Raw genomic sequence first — 14,707 nt, 5'->3', positions numbered from 1 at the left:
GCAGATGCTTAAGTGGATTTACCTTGGCATCATAGTATCGGCTATCTTTGGCGAATGTGTACTTGGCATCATAGGCATTAAGGACTGGTGCCAGCTTGTTGTAGATTGCAAGCATCGGCGGGGCGAGCACACTGAGATCAGGGTGCCTAGAGGCAACTGCCTGGCGGAGCTTCTGTGCAGGTGTATAGATACACACTTGACATGCGTTATTGAACTCAGCATTGGACACATTGCCCATTGTATTGTGCAGTGTGTTTTTACGGCTGCGAACATCAATCAATTTGGCCAGAATCCGCTGTATGCAAGTGCCATAGTGCAACACAATATTGTTCTTGTATGCTGTCATCAGCTTGGTATCCACGTATGTTGCTACTTGATTCATTTCACGTACACCATGTAGCTCGATATCGCCATTATGCAATAGATAATCATAAATATGATATCTAACTACATCACCAAAATCTGCGCTCGACAGTTCTGACTTGTCCTTCCGGTTGACGAAATCCTTGGTAGATATGACAGTCTTCGCCTTCAGGTTGTGGTATATGAATAAATAAATAAAACGAAATAATCCCTTTTTCACAAGTATTGAATGGTCAAAAGCATCATCATAAGCTAGTTGATGGAGTAATATCCATCGTGCAAGCATGTATGTATGCTCTTTGATGATATTGACGCTGTGTACAAATTGCTCTAGGCGGGGCAACATAGAATCACGGAAGCCAATACCACCAAGTGATGTCTTTATGACAGTAGTGCTGCGGGTAATATTCATTTGAGAAATTCGGTAGGCAAAGTAAGAAGAGAAATGATGCTGTTCAGTTTTGCTTTATTGCGTATGCATAGCATTAAGAACTTTTTATTAATAATGATCTGGCTTGCATGGTTCATAGGGCCCTTAGCACTGATACAGTCTCTTGAATCAGTCTATACAGACTGGGTCCATTATAGCCCAAATACTACTGCTTACACATGTTCATAAGACAAATTAATTTATAAGATAAATCCACAAATATTACATGACTGCTAGAAGAGCCATATGTCCTTATTCAATAGATGCATATAAATAAATATCTTAAGAGTATTATATAGCTAATGATGACTACTATGATGATTCCATAGAAGTAATTAGGCTGACTAATAATGAGAACAGCTCTTATGCTGAATCAATGAAGGTATCTAGTAGAAACCTGTGACTACTATAATAATAACTTATCACCCTAGTTTAGTGTTATGAATGACCTCTATATATTATGGGGGTCATTCTAGGATTTGTAAATTTTAGTAATTTTCAATTTTGTTGGATAGATTTTTAAATAATCATTTTCAGAACTATTTTTTACTACTAATTATTTTTTCATAGTTATTATTAATTACTGTGTCCAGAATGTTTTTGTGAGTATAATTGATTTTAAAAATACAAATATTTTTTTTGCCATTTTACCCAAACTACCATTGGCATCTTGGAAAAGTTTTAGTGAATATAATTTCAACTAGAAAGAAAAATTTTGCATATTAGGGGTTAATTATCATTGGGTAACAAAAGTCAATATCTCAATAGATGTAGCTAAGCAATCATAAGGAAATTATATTCACTGAAACTTTTCTAAGATGCCAATAGCAGTTTGGGTGAAATTTTTATTTCACTGAAATTGCCAATAGTTTAAACATGTATATATAATTTTTATGCAGATAACTAACTCTGAATGACCTCCTATATTGATTCAAGCTGCTTTTATAAAACTAATAAGCTATAAGGCTACTATTCACTACTTGCTTACTTTTTATATACTATTCTTATAAAACTATATATTTGATTACCTCACATATACTAATAGCATCCTAGTATAAATAATTAATTGATAATCTTAGTATTGTTGCATGCCTAATGTGGCTGTCCCTAACATTAACATGTCAGCCGAATCAGGTGATAGAAATCCAGGTGCCAATAAGAGCCCTGCTACAGCCTATGATATAGAGGTAGAGTCTAGCCTCTGATAAGTTGCATAGATAGCAGTATTAAAAACTCCCCTGCATAACTTGTCTATTCCCTTTTCTCTCTTTTCTTTAGTATTAAATATACCTTTTAAAAACCCCTATACAGTTGACTGATATAATAGTATTACTATTGAAATTTAGGGTCTAGAGTCCCTTTATGTCATTATAGATAAGGCTAATATATATAATATCCTAGACAGATTATTATCTTCCCTACTTCTAATTAGTTATTTTTATAGAGTTGCTTTGTCTATATACCTATTAACTACTCATCCTCTAGGTTAATAGCTATTCCTTATATATCAGTGAGGCTAATATATAGCTATATACAAATTGCTTCTAATAATAGAAAATGTTCATAGTAAGAATATAACTAGGATTTAGTTCCTTTTATAAATAAAGTATGTATAGTCTTAGGACTCTGGGCATATATCAGATATAAAATTATACTAGTATATAGCCTAGGAATATCCTTATTAACATCAGTTATATATATATATATATATATATATATCTCTCTCTCTCTCTCTGTTCACTTGAAAAGACAAAAGCCTAAGCATAATAGTTATAAGCATCTTAATAGAGAATTATGTGTTCAGAAAGGAAGCACTAGCAATGGCAATCAATATGGCTTATATGTTTCTGCTGTACCATATAGTGTTTATTTAAATCTAGCCACAAGTGGTCTATGCTCATAGTTGGCACAGATTTCTTTACTATACTACAAGCAAAAATATAGTTCTAAATCCTTATGATTTCAAGAACCCATGGATCAAGACCCTTAGGCCACAATGGCCAGCTATACTATTCCAGGCAGCCAGCACCACTATTTAGATAGGCACCCACCCTTTTCGCCTGGCGATTCCTCCTTCGTTCTTTCATATACCATATTTCATACGTTCAATATATGCTGTGGAAAGGCGCCTGGAGAGTAAACGTATTCCAGACAGTTGCAGGAAGCTGTCTATCTAAGAGTATCATACCCAAGACACAACAAATTGCATAGTTCTTTGTGCCATTTCCACCGTTGAAAGTTTATGATATTGCGCAAAAGGTATAAAATATACAGGAAGAACTGGTGGTATAGTATTGGTCGGTATATACTAGCATAGTATAGGAATTTGCCCAGTGTGCCGATGCTGCTGTAGTTGCACGACATCAATTACACTGGCGAATCCGACCGAAGAAAGCATACTGGGTATTTGCAAGCATAGCTACTCTTTTCTTCCACCGCACATTATAATCTCTGTCTAGCATGTTGAGGGCTATCCACCGCGTAGTCATGTCCCCAAACACCGGCTTTTGGGGGAGTCGTATACCTGCCCTACACTCGGTCATTGCCACAGACTCGGGTCCAGCCAATCAGAATCAGGGAATTAGCTGCTGATTGCTTTAGGCCAAAATCGATTTTCTGGACAAATCAGCACCCAGCAAAAGTCGTTAACAAAATCAAGCATGACGTAGTTGATTGCCGCTCAGGCACAAGCCATGACCGCATAGTGCATGCTGGGCAACATAGCGTGGGTCGCACGGGGGGTTTAAAGCCGTTTCAAAAACCGGACACGATCGACACCAGTGCTGTATTCTCCTACCTGTCCTGATGCATAAGGATTTGGCTCTATAGAATGCCTGGTGTTCTGATTTTGAGCATTTTCTCATAGGCATGTTTGGGAGTAAATGCAGCGGAAGGTGCTGCAGAAGAATCTCTTTAATGGATCTCATGGGAATGGCAAGTGGGGAGGGAGGGAGGCAAGAAGAGGGGGTGTGGCGAACATATATATAAAAGCTTTCAGCGGCTCCCGGCTGTGCATTGTAAGAGTCCCTCGTTCCCACCACGACGCCCCTTTTCCTCTTTATTTATTGCACACTATCAGGGACCTTTTTCCATAAGAAATGTTATTACCTCTTCGTGCTGGCGGCTCTAGTCGCCTGCACTCTGGTGCACCGCTGGCCCGGCACAGCATGTGGTCCGCTGTACTTCACATGCTGCTACTGCTGGCTGCTGTCTCCACAGTGTCGGGTAAACCGATGTGGAATGAAGGTAAGGTGTCATCGATGGCTACTGCTATAGCACTGCACCATTTGTTTGTACATAGCACTGATGCTAACCCGTCGCGATTTCTGTGCTATAGTGAACAAGTATCAGTCGAATGGTGACCTCTGCCCGCCAAAGACGGACCAGTCAAGGGCGTGCCCTGCGGTTTGCGTGTACGATCTTAGCAACTGTCCGAACGAGGCTGTTTGCCCCGACAACCAGCAGCTGTGTAAGGACGGAAAATGCCACGACTCTTGCACCGCGGAAATCGACGAGACTAACCCGTGCACGTGCGGCTGGGACTCTGGAATCCTCCCGTCAGCGGCCAAGGACCTGGTCCCGTGCCCGCTGTTTGCCAATGTCACCATTGCCAACCTCTACTCGTTCAACTCGACCGACACGGTGTTTGACGCGTGCGTTGCCAGCGCCGAGCTCTCCAACAACAACGACTACGGAATCTGGGGCTCCAACTGGCCGCAGCAGTCTGCCAGCGACTCTGGATTCCTGGGTGTCTGGGCCAAGTGCCCGAAAAAGAAGCCGCAGCATATGTACACGTTCCGCGAGCCCATGTGGATTGCCACGTTTACAGTCCTGTTCGGCTATGTTGGCCTGCTGGCCATCTGGTATGCCTTCAAGCTGTTCCGTGAGCGTGGTTTCCGCAGCTCACCCACAGACGAGGCGAGCAACTCTGCTGGCACATCAGCCGAGAAGACTCAGCTCAAATCGTCGGCCGGGTCGGATGTCGGGTCGGATGAGGACGACACATCATTTGACTCGGACAATACGCGCTTGACCGGATACCGCAACAACATATTTGGCACGGCTATGACATGGCTGCTTCTGGCGCTGGGATTCGTGTGGCTGGTCTGGCTGTTTGTACTGACAACCGACTACTACGGCAGCCTCCCGCCGGGCAAGGCAAACAAGACATCGTGTGTCCTGTCATACAACGACTGCGTGCTGGGCAACCAGACGTTCATCTTCCTGTGGTGCTTCTTCGTGTTCATGATCGTCACTGTGACTGTGTACCGGTTCCGCCTGCGTAACTTCTTCCGCCTGCGCGCCGCGCCGATTGACGGACATGTTGTGTGTGTCGAGCACCGTGTGGAGCCCCAGATCATGCTGCAGAGCGAGCGCAGCGTGCTGGTCGACAATGTGCGTTACCTGGCCAAGATCTTCAAGCGTTTTGTTGGCTGGGACTGGAACGTGGCAACGGTCCCGATGAAGCTGACGGCTCAGGGCCGCAAGTACTTCACATACCAGTGCACGCGCTTTGTGTATGACGACGAGGCTGGCCAGTTTGCACCATTCTCGTTCGAGCTAGGCCGTACCAACGCCGACTACGTTGCCAAGCACACCGGTCTGACGGCCGAGGAGGCCGAATACCGCGCCGAGCTGCTGGGGTCCAACTTCATCGAGGTGTCGGTTCCCAACTGGTTCTTCGCATTCCTGCGCGAGATCACCAGCTTCATCTCGCTCTACCAGGTCCTGGCGCTCCTGCTGTTCTACTACGACTTCTACTGGCAGGTGGGCATTGTCGACACCGGCATTATCCTACTATCCATGACCTTCAAGGTCGCTGTGCGCAAGCTGTCCGAGGAACGCCTCAAGCGCATGGCCGAGCAGGACGATCAGGTGCATGTGCGTCGCAACGGCAACTGGGTGCAAATATCTTCACGTGATCTTGTCCCAGGCGACGTCATCCAGCTAACCACCGGCATGCACATGTCGTGCGACTGCATTCTGATTTCCGGAAATGCCGTCGTCAACGAGTCCTCGCTGACTGGCGAGCCCCTGCCTGTGCGCAAGTTCCCGCTTCGCAACGACGACACCCCATTCAGCGTCGAGGCCAACAAAAACAACCAGCTGTATGCTGGCACTGTGATCAGCCAGGTGCAGCCTGTCGGAAACTCGGCTGGTGACTTCCTGACCGACCAGCACGTGCTTGGGCTGGTGCACCGCACTGGTACTGCCTCCGACAAGGGTAAGCTTGTGCGCAAGATCCTGTTCCCGCAGCCGCTGTCGTTTATTTTCAACGAGCAGCTCAAGGTCGTCTTCGTCATCCTGCTGATATACACTCTGGCCATCTGCCTGACTTTTGCCATCTACTTCTACCAGGGCTCGCCTGTGGCTACGTGGTTCTACTTCTCGTTCTGTGGAATGCAGGCCATCTCGCCGCTGCTGCCTGCCGGTCTGGTAGCTGGCCAGTCGATGGCTGCGTATCGGCTGAAGAAGAAGCGCATATTCTGTGTCGACCCACAGCGCATCATGATGGCCGGCAAGGTGCAGATCTTCTGCTTCGACAAGACCGGCACGCTGACCAAGGAGGGTCTGGAATTCTACGGCGGCCAGTGCGTGGACGGCAATGCTTTCCAAGGCTTCGAGAATGCCTTGCCAAACACCAGTATCCTGTTCCAGCAAGCCGTTGCCAGCTGCCATGCTGTCACCGACCTTAACGGACAGCTTATTGGAAATCCAGTCGACATTGAGCAGTTCCGGGCGTCAAAATCTACCATCGATCCGGCCCCCAAGTACCTTGACACCATCATCCCTGCCGACGGCTCGTCCTTGGGCAAGCTGCATGTCGTCCGCCGCTTCGAGTTTGTCCATGCCCGCGCCTCGATGTCAGTCGTTGTCATGGATGAAACGACTGGTAGGCTGCATGTGTTTGTTAAGGGCTCGTTTGAGCGCATCAAGCAGGCGGCTAGATCTCCCTCGATCCCTGCAGACTACGACAAGCAATGCGCCAATCTGGCTCGTGAGGGCTGCTATGTTTTGTCGGTTGCACACAAGGAGCTGGACATCACTCTGGAGAAGCTTAAGGATCTGACCCAGGACGAAATCGAGGACTGCTGTGATTTGATCGGACTGCTGGTATTCAAGAACCTGCTCAAGGAGGATACAGCCGATGCTATTGCTGAGCTCAAGCACGGGTCCACCCGCACAGTCATGATCACTGGCGACACTGCCCTCACTGGCGTGTACATTGCGCGGCAGTGCGGTATGGTCCCACCGAACAACAAGGTTCTGCTCGGCGATATCAACAAAAAGACACGCACATTAGTATGGACTGATGTCGACACTGACGAGGAGGTGGCTGATATCGCACCGCTCACGAACGAGCTTGGCCCTGACGGGTATCCGACCACCGAGCTGGCGCTGACTAGCGCTGCCTTCCAGCACATGGATTCGACCGGCGAGCTGGCACCTATTCTGCTCAACACGCGTATCTTTGCGCGCATGAAGCCCAACGACAAGGTACGCTGCGTGCAGCTGCACATGGGTCACGGTATCACGGCTATGTGTGGCGATGGTGGCAACGACTGCGGGGCATTGCGTGCTGCTCATGTTGGCCTGGCTCTGTCGGATGCTGAGGCATCGATTGTATCGCCGTTCTCGTCCAGCAACCGCTCTATCTTCTCGTGCGTGGAGCTTCTGATCCAGAGCCGTGCCGGTCTGTCAACGTCGTTTGCCAACTATCGCGCACTGATTCTGTACGGCACCACAATGACCATGGGGAAGCTGATCTCGTTCTACCACGCCGACTCCATGTCACAGCCGATCTGGATGGTTATTGATTCGCTGATTGCTACCAGCATGGCCATCACCGTCACGTTCCTGCCGCCGGCCAAGAAGCTCTCGCCCTTCCGTCCCACAGCGCGTCTTTTGGGCCCCGAAATCATGTCGTCTGTCATTGGTGTCGTGGTGATCAACTGGCTCTTCATGGCGTGCGTGTGGGTGTGGACATACCAGCAGCCGTGGTTCCGCTGTCACGAGTTTGACTCGTCGTCCTCGGACTTGATGAAGTGGTATCTGCTTGGTGACAACTACGAGGCAGCAATCATGACATATGTGCTGATTTACCAGTTCATGAACAACGGGTTCTTGGTCAACTACGGCTACCGCCACCGCCGGGCGTGGTACTATAACCCGGCTCTGCTAGGCATGTTTGCATTGCTGCTGATCATGTTTTCGTACGCCGAGCTTGGTCCGCCCAGCCGTCTCTCGTGCACGTTCCGTCTAAACTGTGGCAACCCCGATGCAATCGTGGCCCAAGGCTACAAGCGCCCGACCTGGTCTATCGAAGAGTACCAGAACCCAACTGGCCACAACATCTTGCCTTCTGACTTCAAGTGGAAGTTGTGGGGCTATTCACTCGGCAATATGGTCGCAGGCAACCTGTGGCAGATCCTTGTAGTGTACGGTCCTGTCCGCGCATGGCTGCAGAAGAAGAGGCCTTTGCGCCGTTTGAAGCTGAAGCTCTGAGCAATTTCCATTTCACACTTCGGCTTTTCACACTTCAGCCTTTCATAATTCGCTTATTTCTTTTACTTTTGCTGGCTAGTGCGTGCTGTTAACCTTAGGAATGGGACGAGTGTTTACGAGCGTGTATGTGAGCTAAAATCAAAAATGAAACAAGATTGACTGAAGGAAAAGGGGAGGGTCCGGTCGGCCTGAGGTCTGATTTTATGTGGTTTGGTTGTTGGCATGGTGACGTGGGAGTGGATCGACACTCCAATGTCAACACGTGCCATCCAGCGCTAATATAACCACTCTTCAGAAATCCGACCGGTTATTCGGGATAAAGAGGTTACAAGGGCAGAGTCTGAGGGAGTTACTCTAGCGCTTGGAGTCTGTCCCTAGCCTTAGTGTTAGAGGTTCTACCAATTAATAGCTAGACAAAATATGTAATGCTTGGCAGGACATGGAAAGTTAGCAGTAGTACGATATAGCCTGAGTGCCTAGGTGCTGCTGCCGAGTTTTTCGTAGTGTGCAGGTATCTACAGGATGGTATCTACAGCAGCAGCTATCACTGTCCTCCTTGCTCGCTACCTCATATCTGCTGCGCTTGAGCTATTTTCTGGCGGTCAATGTATATGCTAGTTTTGAAAATGCTTTTAAGGGAACCACGCGGTGCCAGCATGAGGATGACCGTGTCTTTGTATTTACCAGGATCCTTGATTCCCAGGTATACGCTGGAAATTCAAACTTCACCCCTCCTTATTGCATCCATGGTTGCTAGCACCTCCGCCCATATGGCGATGATTTCCCCATGCCCGAGATATTATCCACGTGGAGAGAAGTGCCCTTCCCTTCCCTTCCCTTCCCTTCCCTTCCCTTCCTTCGGGTATATTGTTGGATTACCCGATAGCCACCCCTTTGGCTACCACCAGCCCCTATGTAGGCATACCATCCTGTGGTTGTCGCCCGCTGGGACCTGGACTGCCAGCCAAACCGTAACTGTCAAGTTCTCTCTTGGAGGTGCTCCGCATGAGGGTGGTCACTGTGAGTTCTCGCTGTCGTATGATGGTGGCAGGACGTTCGCGGCTGTGCACCAGGGACTCGGCAAGTGCTTATCAATGCTGGGACCAACGATTTTCGCACATTCTCCTTTGCGCTTCCCTCGAATATCCCAGGGCCAAACAAGGCTGCATTTGTGTGGGCATGGGTCAGCACTATTGGCAACCGTGAGTTTTAAATGAATTGTGCTGATGTTGCTATCAGGGGAAGATCAGGTTCCTATACTGGTAAAATGATGGCAACTGTCTGCCATTCTGGATATCCGACGATTCTGGAGTTTGGCGGCAACCCCAAAACCGGACTTCAGTACTATGATGGCTCACAGCCTGTCACGATGACCTCGACTGGAACGTAGTCTGCTGCTCGGTTGAATTAGCACACAGAGCATATAGCCAAACCAAGAGTATTTTTATCACCAACGTTCTTGTGCTGGTTATTAAATCCGCATTGTGCCTGCAAAGCAGTGCAACTGGGCAGTCAACATTAGGCAATATTCATTGATTGTTGTATTAATACGCAGTAGTTTCTGAGGTGTGAAAGGTTGGTTCTAAGCAGCAGAAAGGCTACGTCCGAGATAACTCCGCAATATAAGCTTTATACTCCAAAAAAATGTTCAACCGTCCGCTAGAGTATTTTTTATTGACTGGAAGGATTTATGCTCTTTTGAGCCTCACAGTGAGTATGCATGGCTCGCTCTGTGAACTCTTAAAAATAGCAGCCTCTCTTTAAGTAAATGGATTCAGACCTTGAGGGGTTAAATATATATTAAAGCCACTGGTAAAATCGAACCTGGAGCCATATGTTAAAGCCTTATTTGCCTTTACTCCTTCGTATATTGTGGATCGACGAATTCCGGACATCGTCGATGTGCCCGTTCTGCTGCGAAAAGTTGCTGCAGATATTCTGGTATGTTCCCAACCCGCGGCCCTACCAGAAATCGAAGAACCCAACTGTGAAGTGCCATGGCCTTCTCCGCTGTACAAGCGAGTCATGTAAGCGGGCCATGGCACAATACAGGCGGGCCTATTCGTCTCGGCTCTTGAACCGCGATCTCGCAGCAGTTCTAAACTTCAGACTCGTTTCCAGTCACTCTGTGATTCAGGAGGTGTTTCTGAATAGTTCCACCGTTCTACGGCCATTGCTGCCAATGCTTCTGGCACCACTCCGGCAACAAAGAGGCTGCGCAAGAGGCGTACAGCAGCAGGCGATTCTGTTGCCAGCAGCAGCGAACCAGCGCTGAAACGCCCGCGCTGAGCAGGCCACCAAGGTGGGAGATGTCCATGATCGACATTGCACCAACAACCATCCGACACGTTCAAATGACCGGTTCGCTGTGATGCTTTTATCGACGTGTCAAACCATGCTGACCAGCAGCCGAGCTCACATCGCGTGCAAAGTAGGTCTAATATTGTATAAAAGGTTACAGCTATGAGTTACAGCAAAGGCCCCTCAAGAAACTTGGTAGCTCTTCCTATTAGCAAAAAAAGTCACTTCTTGCCACCTGCTCACCCATGTCCTAATTGCACTTCTCAGATATGCGCTCGGCCACTGTCCTCCTTTCTTTTGCCTCCACCACTGCCATCGCCCAAGAGATCAGTTCCGCCAATGGTCCTAGCATAATCGCCAGCCCAAATGCAATCTCGGGCCCTAATGTCAACTTTGGCTGGCAGTCAGGTGGATCACTCTTCGCTGAGGGATCCAGGCCCGGACAGAGCAGTAATGGCTTCAATAGCATTATTGGGTCGTCGATCTCGAACATAAAGACTAGCGATGTGTCTAGAGGAAATACAATCAACAATCCGTCACAGTCGCATATCAAAGGTGGCGATGGATGGGCGGCCAGCGGCGAGACTAACCAGCTCGGCCCAGTGCATAGCACATCCAGTGCTGGTGGGTTCATTCACTGCAGCAATGATGTTGTTCTTAGCAATAATGGCGGTAAGGCAGCTCCCGATATTTCTCGGTTTGTTCCGCCCGGATTTGTCTCCGGCAGGTTCGCTACCCCGGTCGGGGGCTCTGCCTTTGTTCCTCCTAGAGCTGTCAACAACGGCATAATAAATGGGACCCACAGGCGCAGCAGCGATGTTTTGTTTGCGAATGGCCAGCGTCAGGCCAGCGCTGTTGCCGGCAGTGGTTATGGCGGATTCGCTGGCCCCCAGTTTGCCCTGGCCACTATCCACCCGATGGTAGCAGAGCAGAGCGGGCAAAAAAACCATTGTCATCCAGAACCAGGCATAGCACAGCGGTGGGGAGCAAGGTGCTGAGCATTGGACACGCCTATTCATGGTGCAGGCCGTTCTGGGGATGAGGAATGATTCACGCGGCAAAGTCGCTTTCCTCTGAAAGTGTTCCGCTTTTTGAGCGCACAGTATTCGAGATCACCTGGTATCCTATGCAGAAAGAGCGGAGTCTGAAAGCTGCCAAGACTGCAAGGCCGATCATCAGGTAAAATTTTTTATTTTTTTGTATGGTTGGTAGTATGAAAGGCATTGGGGGGTTGTTCAAAAATATTGACGCTACGTGGAATTTCGGGCTGAAGCGCAAACAAAAGCAAATTGTGAGAGCGAGAAGAAAACTTGTACAAAAGAAAAAGTAATAAGTCAAATGGTGGGGGGTAAGAGGATATGCCAGAAGTTGAGAACGTGTAGTGGGTGGGAGAGACAATGGAAACAAAGCACAGAAGGCAGGAGCGGAACGAGGCTTAGCAGGTGCATGCCGAGTCGTAGTAAACCGGGCAACACGGGACGACCCCTCGCTTGCCAAATAGGGACTGCCAGGGGTGGACAATGGCGGAGGATATCCCGGACAGCTATCTAGAGGATTCTAAAGGACCCGGTCAGCGACGCATGCTCGGCATTGTCGGCAAAGCCAATGGCCGAGTCCACGGCACTGACAGCATGGGGCTTGACGGCAAGCAGCGACAGCGACGAGGTCGACGAGCGAGTGGACGACACAGGCGTCGACAGCGCAGCCGACTTGTTTGCAGCGTCGCCGGGCTGTGGGTTCAGGGTTGGCGAGTATCCAGGCGGGTTGCCGGTGAGAGAGCCCCACAGCGTCGAAGGCACCAAAGGCAGCAGCCGGCTTGTCGCTGGAAGACGATGGGAAGATCAGGCTCTGCGAGTGCTGCAGCGTGGGGCGGACAGACAGACGGCGCTGGCCTATGACGCCGACGCTGGGGCGGCGCTCAATGGGTGGTGGCTGTTGCTGTTGCTGCGGCTGTTGCTGCTGTTGCTGCTGTTGCTGCTTAGCAGCCTCGGGGCTGTTGGTGGAGCTACGGTGGGAGCTGAGGGCCAGCACACTCAGGCGGCGGCTTAGGAACTCACCGGGGCTGGGCACCAGCATTCCAGGGGCCGACAGGCGGTGGGAGTCGTAGCGCGGGGCGTGATGGTCGTCCGGCAAGGAACGGCATGCTCGAGTCGAGCTGCGCGCTGGCGTTGCGGGCGTGGGCTGGGCCCAGTACGTGCTGGCTGGAGGAAAAGTACAGCGGCGAGTCAAGAGCACCTGCCACGGGAGTCGACAGCATCGACGGCTCGTAGTAGCAGTGCTGCTGCTGTGGATGCGGGGCGTGTGGTGTGGTAGGCGTGGCAAAGAACTCGAGGGCGCCAGCATGCATGGGTGATGCATTGTAGAAGCCCTGCGGTGTATACGTCTCAGGCGGATGCTGGTACGGTGGGCCGGGTGGAACCAGCAGCGCGGGCGGCGGAGCATTGGCAGCCAGCAGCGGCATGGCCAGCTGCAGCGGGCGTTGCACGGCACAAGCATCGGCAGAGGTGAGCCCCAGCCCCAGCTGCTGCGCGGGGTGCTTACCAAAGCTGGCCGAGCGACGGACTGGCGTAGCATCAGCACCGCTGACAGCTGGCACGGTGGTGGATCTGGTTCCGCCGGTGGTTGTGCCGGGCATGGCTCTGTGATCCGGCCCCAGCTGAGCCGCACGCGCGAGCCGCCCAGTAGGTGGCCGTTGAGAGCCCGCATGGCGGCCTCAGCACACGCAGCGCTTGGCGAAGGTGACGAAGCCGCAGCCGCGGTTCGGCGGGATCTTGCAGTAGACAACCTCGCCGTGCGTGGCAAAGAAGTCGTGCAGCTCGTGCTCGCTCACCGGCCCCATCAGCCCGCCCACAAACACTGGTGGTGTTGAACGGGTCGGTTGGCCGGGTTGTACGACTCGTTGCTGCCGTCGCTCGACGCCGACGACGCCGGCGAACCGGCTCCGTCGCGCACCGGCTCGACTGCTACCGTTCCGCGCTTGGGCGTCGCTGCCGAGACACGCACCGGGCGCGAGCCAATCAGCCAGCCCTGCATCTCAACCAGCGCGCGCTGGTGCTCATGCTCGTCGGCGAACCGCACGAAGCCGTACCCACGCGGCACCGCTGTCACAGGGTCCACCACGACCTTGGCTGTGCGCACCGATGCATAGCGGCTGCGGAACTCGCTGGCCAGCAACACATCGGAGACCTCAGGAGCCAGGTCGCCGACAAACAGCGAGAACTCGGCCGCATCACCTACATGGCTGGATGCCAGCGGCGCGGCGCCTGCTGCCAGGCACCATGGCGCCTGCCGCCCGGTTGAGGCGGAAGGCGCGCAGGAACGGCATTGGCATCGGCGCGCCGTTGTGTGTGGCTAGCAGCCGCTCGGCGTCTGCAGGCGAGGCGACCTCCACGAAGCAGTAATTGGCCGGCCCGCCTGTTAGCCGGTCCCGGATCATCTTCACCGCCACGTGCTCGCCCATGCGCGCCCAGATCTGGCCGCACACACTCCTCGTCCATCCACGGCTCAATGTCGCCCATCCACAGCTGGCTTGCTGACGCCTGCTGCTGCTGCTGCTGCTGCTGCTGCTGCCCGAGTGTAGTGCTGCTGATGGCCTTGTACTGCGCAGCCGCAGACTGCCCACTCCAGCCTATAGTAGATGGGGCGGCGGCATTGTTTGACAGTGGCGGCGGTGTCACACCAGAGGTGTCAATCCTTGCGGGATCAAACAAGGACAGGCGCCGGAAGTCTTGCCCCGGGCCGAATTTGAATTCACTGGCGCTGGCACCGCTACCACCACCACCACCGCTGGCACCACCCGCTGCGGTGGCAGTCTGATGCAGATATGGCGTCGAGTATGCCATCAGCTGGAAATAGGTGAACGGGGGGTGTCTATACTGTCAGTAAGAATATAAAAAGGGATGGGATGGAATATACGCAGCCGCTTGTGAAAAAATCAAGGAAAAAGGATGAGGATACTTGTAACTGGAACGGGGCGAGTGATTTGTGTATGTGTGGCAAGGGATGGGAAGAGAGTGAAAAAGAAAGGCGGCGGTTGAGAAAGAGTGAATCGAAGCGACAGAAGGAAAAGAAAGCAAAGAAAAATGCGTGTGCAGATAAAAAGGACGA

The 14,707-nt window shown here is 51.0% G+C and overlaps 4 protein-coding genes across 4 annotated transcripts; 3 read left to right on the top strand and 1 right to left on the bottom strand.

Annotated features, from left to right (window-relative positions):
- Positions 1–3,820: 3,820 nt before the first annotated feature.
- On the top strand, positions 3,821–8,494 carry DL89DRAFT_232293 (uncharacterized protein). The gene is made up of 2 exons (XM_040884923.1): positions 3,821–4,039; positions 4,131–8,494. The coding sequence occupies exons 1-2, from the start codon at positions 3,892–3,894 to the stop codon at positions 8,297–8,299; spliced, it is 4,317 nt and encodes a 1,438-aa protein (XP_040748114.1). The 5' UTR covers positions 3,821–3,891; the 3' UTR covers positions 8,300–8,494.
- A 221-nt stretch (positions 8,495–8,715) lies between these two features.
- Positions 8,716–9,825, top strand: DL89DRAFT_24095 (uncharacterized protein). The gene has a single exon (XM_040885007.1). The coding sequence runs from the start codon at positions 8,905–8,907 to the stop codon at positions 9,514–9,516; it is 612 nt and encodes a 203-aa protein (XP_040748113.1). The 5' UTR covers positions 8,716–8,904; the 3' UTR covers positions 9,517–9,825.
- Positions 9,826–10,869: 1,044 nt separating this feature from the next.
- On the top strand, positions 10,870–11,598 carry DL89DRAFT_254668 (uncharacterized protein; the record flags this gene model as incomplete). Its single annotated transcript, XM_040885291.1, has 1 exon — positions 10,870–11,598. One exon carries the CDS (start codon positions 10,870–10,872, stop codon positions 11,596–11,598), a length of 729 nt encoding a protein of 242 aa, XP_040748112.1.
- Positions 11,599–12,147: 549 nt separating this feature from the next.
- DL89DRAFT_290359 (uncharacterized protein) lies at positions 12,148–14,442 on the bottom strand (the record flags this gene model as incomplete). Its single annotated transcript, XM_040890075.1, has 8 exons — positions 12,148–12,330; positions 12,386–12,652; positions 12,690–13,146; positions 13,188–13,312; positions 13,344–13,421; positions 13,472–13,819; positions 13,878–14,051; positions 14,083–14,442. 8 exons carry the CDS (start codon positions 14,440–14,442, stop codon positions 12,148–12,150), a joined length of 1,992 nt encoding a protein of 663 aa, XP_040748111.1.
- Between the last annotated feature and the right edge of the window lie 265 nt (positions 14,443–14,707).

Source organism: Linderina pennispora (assembly GCF_002104995.1).
Source record: "Linderina pennispora strain ATCC 12442 chromosome Unknown DL89scaffold_1, whole genome shotgun sequence".
Lineage (NCBI taxonomy): Eukaryota > Fungi > Kickxellomycota > Kickxellomycetes > Kickxellales > Kickxellaceae > Linderina > Linderina pennispora.
The sequence above is the reverse complement of the archived record's forward strand: the minus strand, read 5'-3'. Positions and strand labels throughout refer to the sequence as shown.

Coding starts and splice junctions, on each gene's coding strand:
- DL89DRAFT_232293 (XM_040884923.1), top strand. CDS start 3,892: ATGTTATTACCTCTTCGTGCTGGCGGCTCTAGTCGCCTGCACTCTGGT. Junction 4,040..4,130: donor TAAACCGATGTGGAATGAAG/GTAAGGTGTCAT, acceptor TCTGTGCTATAG/TGAACAAGTATCAGTCGAAT.
- DL89DRAFT_24095 (XM_040885007.1), top strand. CDS start 8,905: ATGTATATGCTAGTTTTGAAAATGCTTTTAAGGGAACCACGCGGTGCC.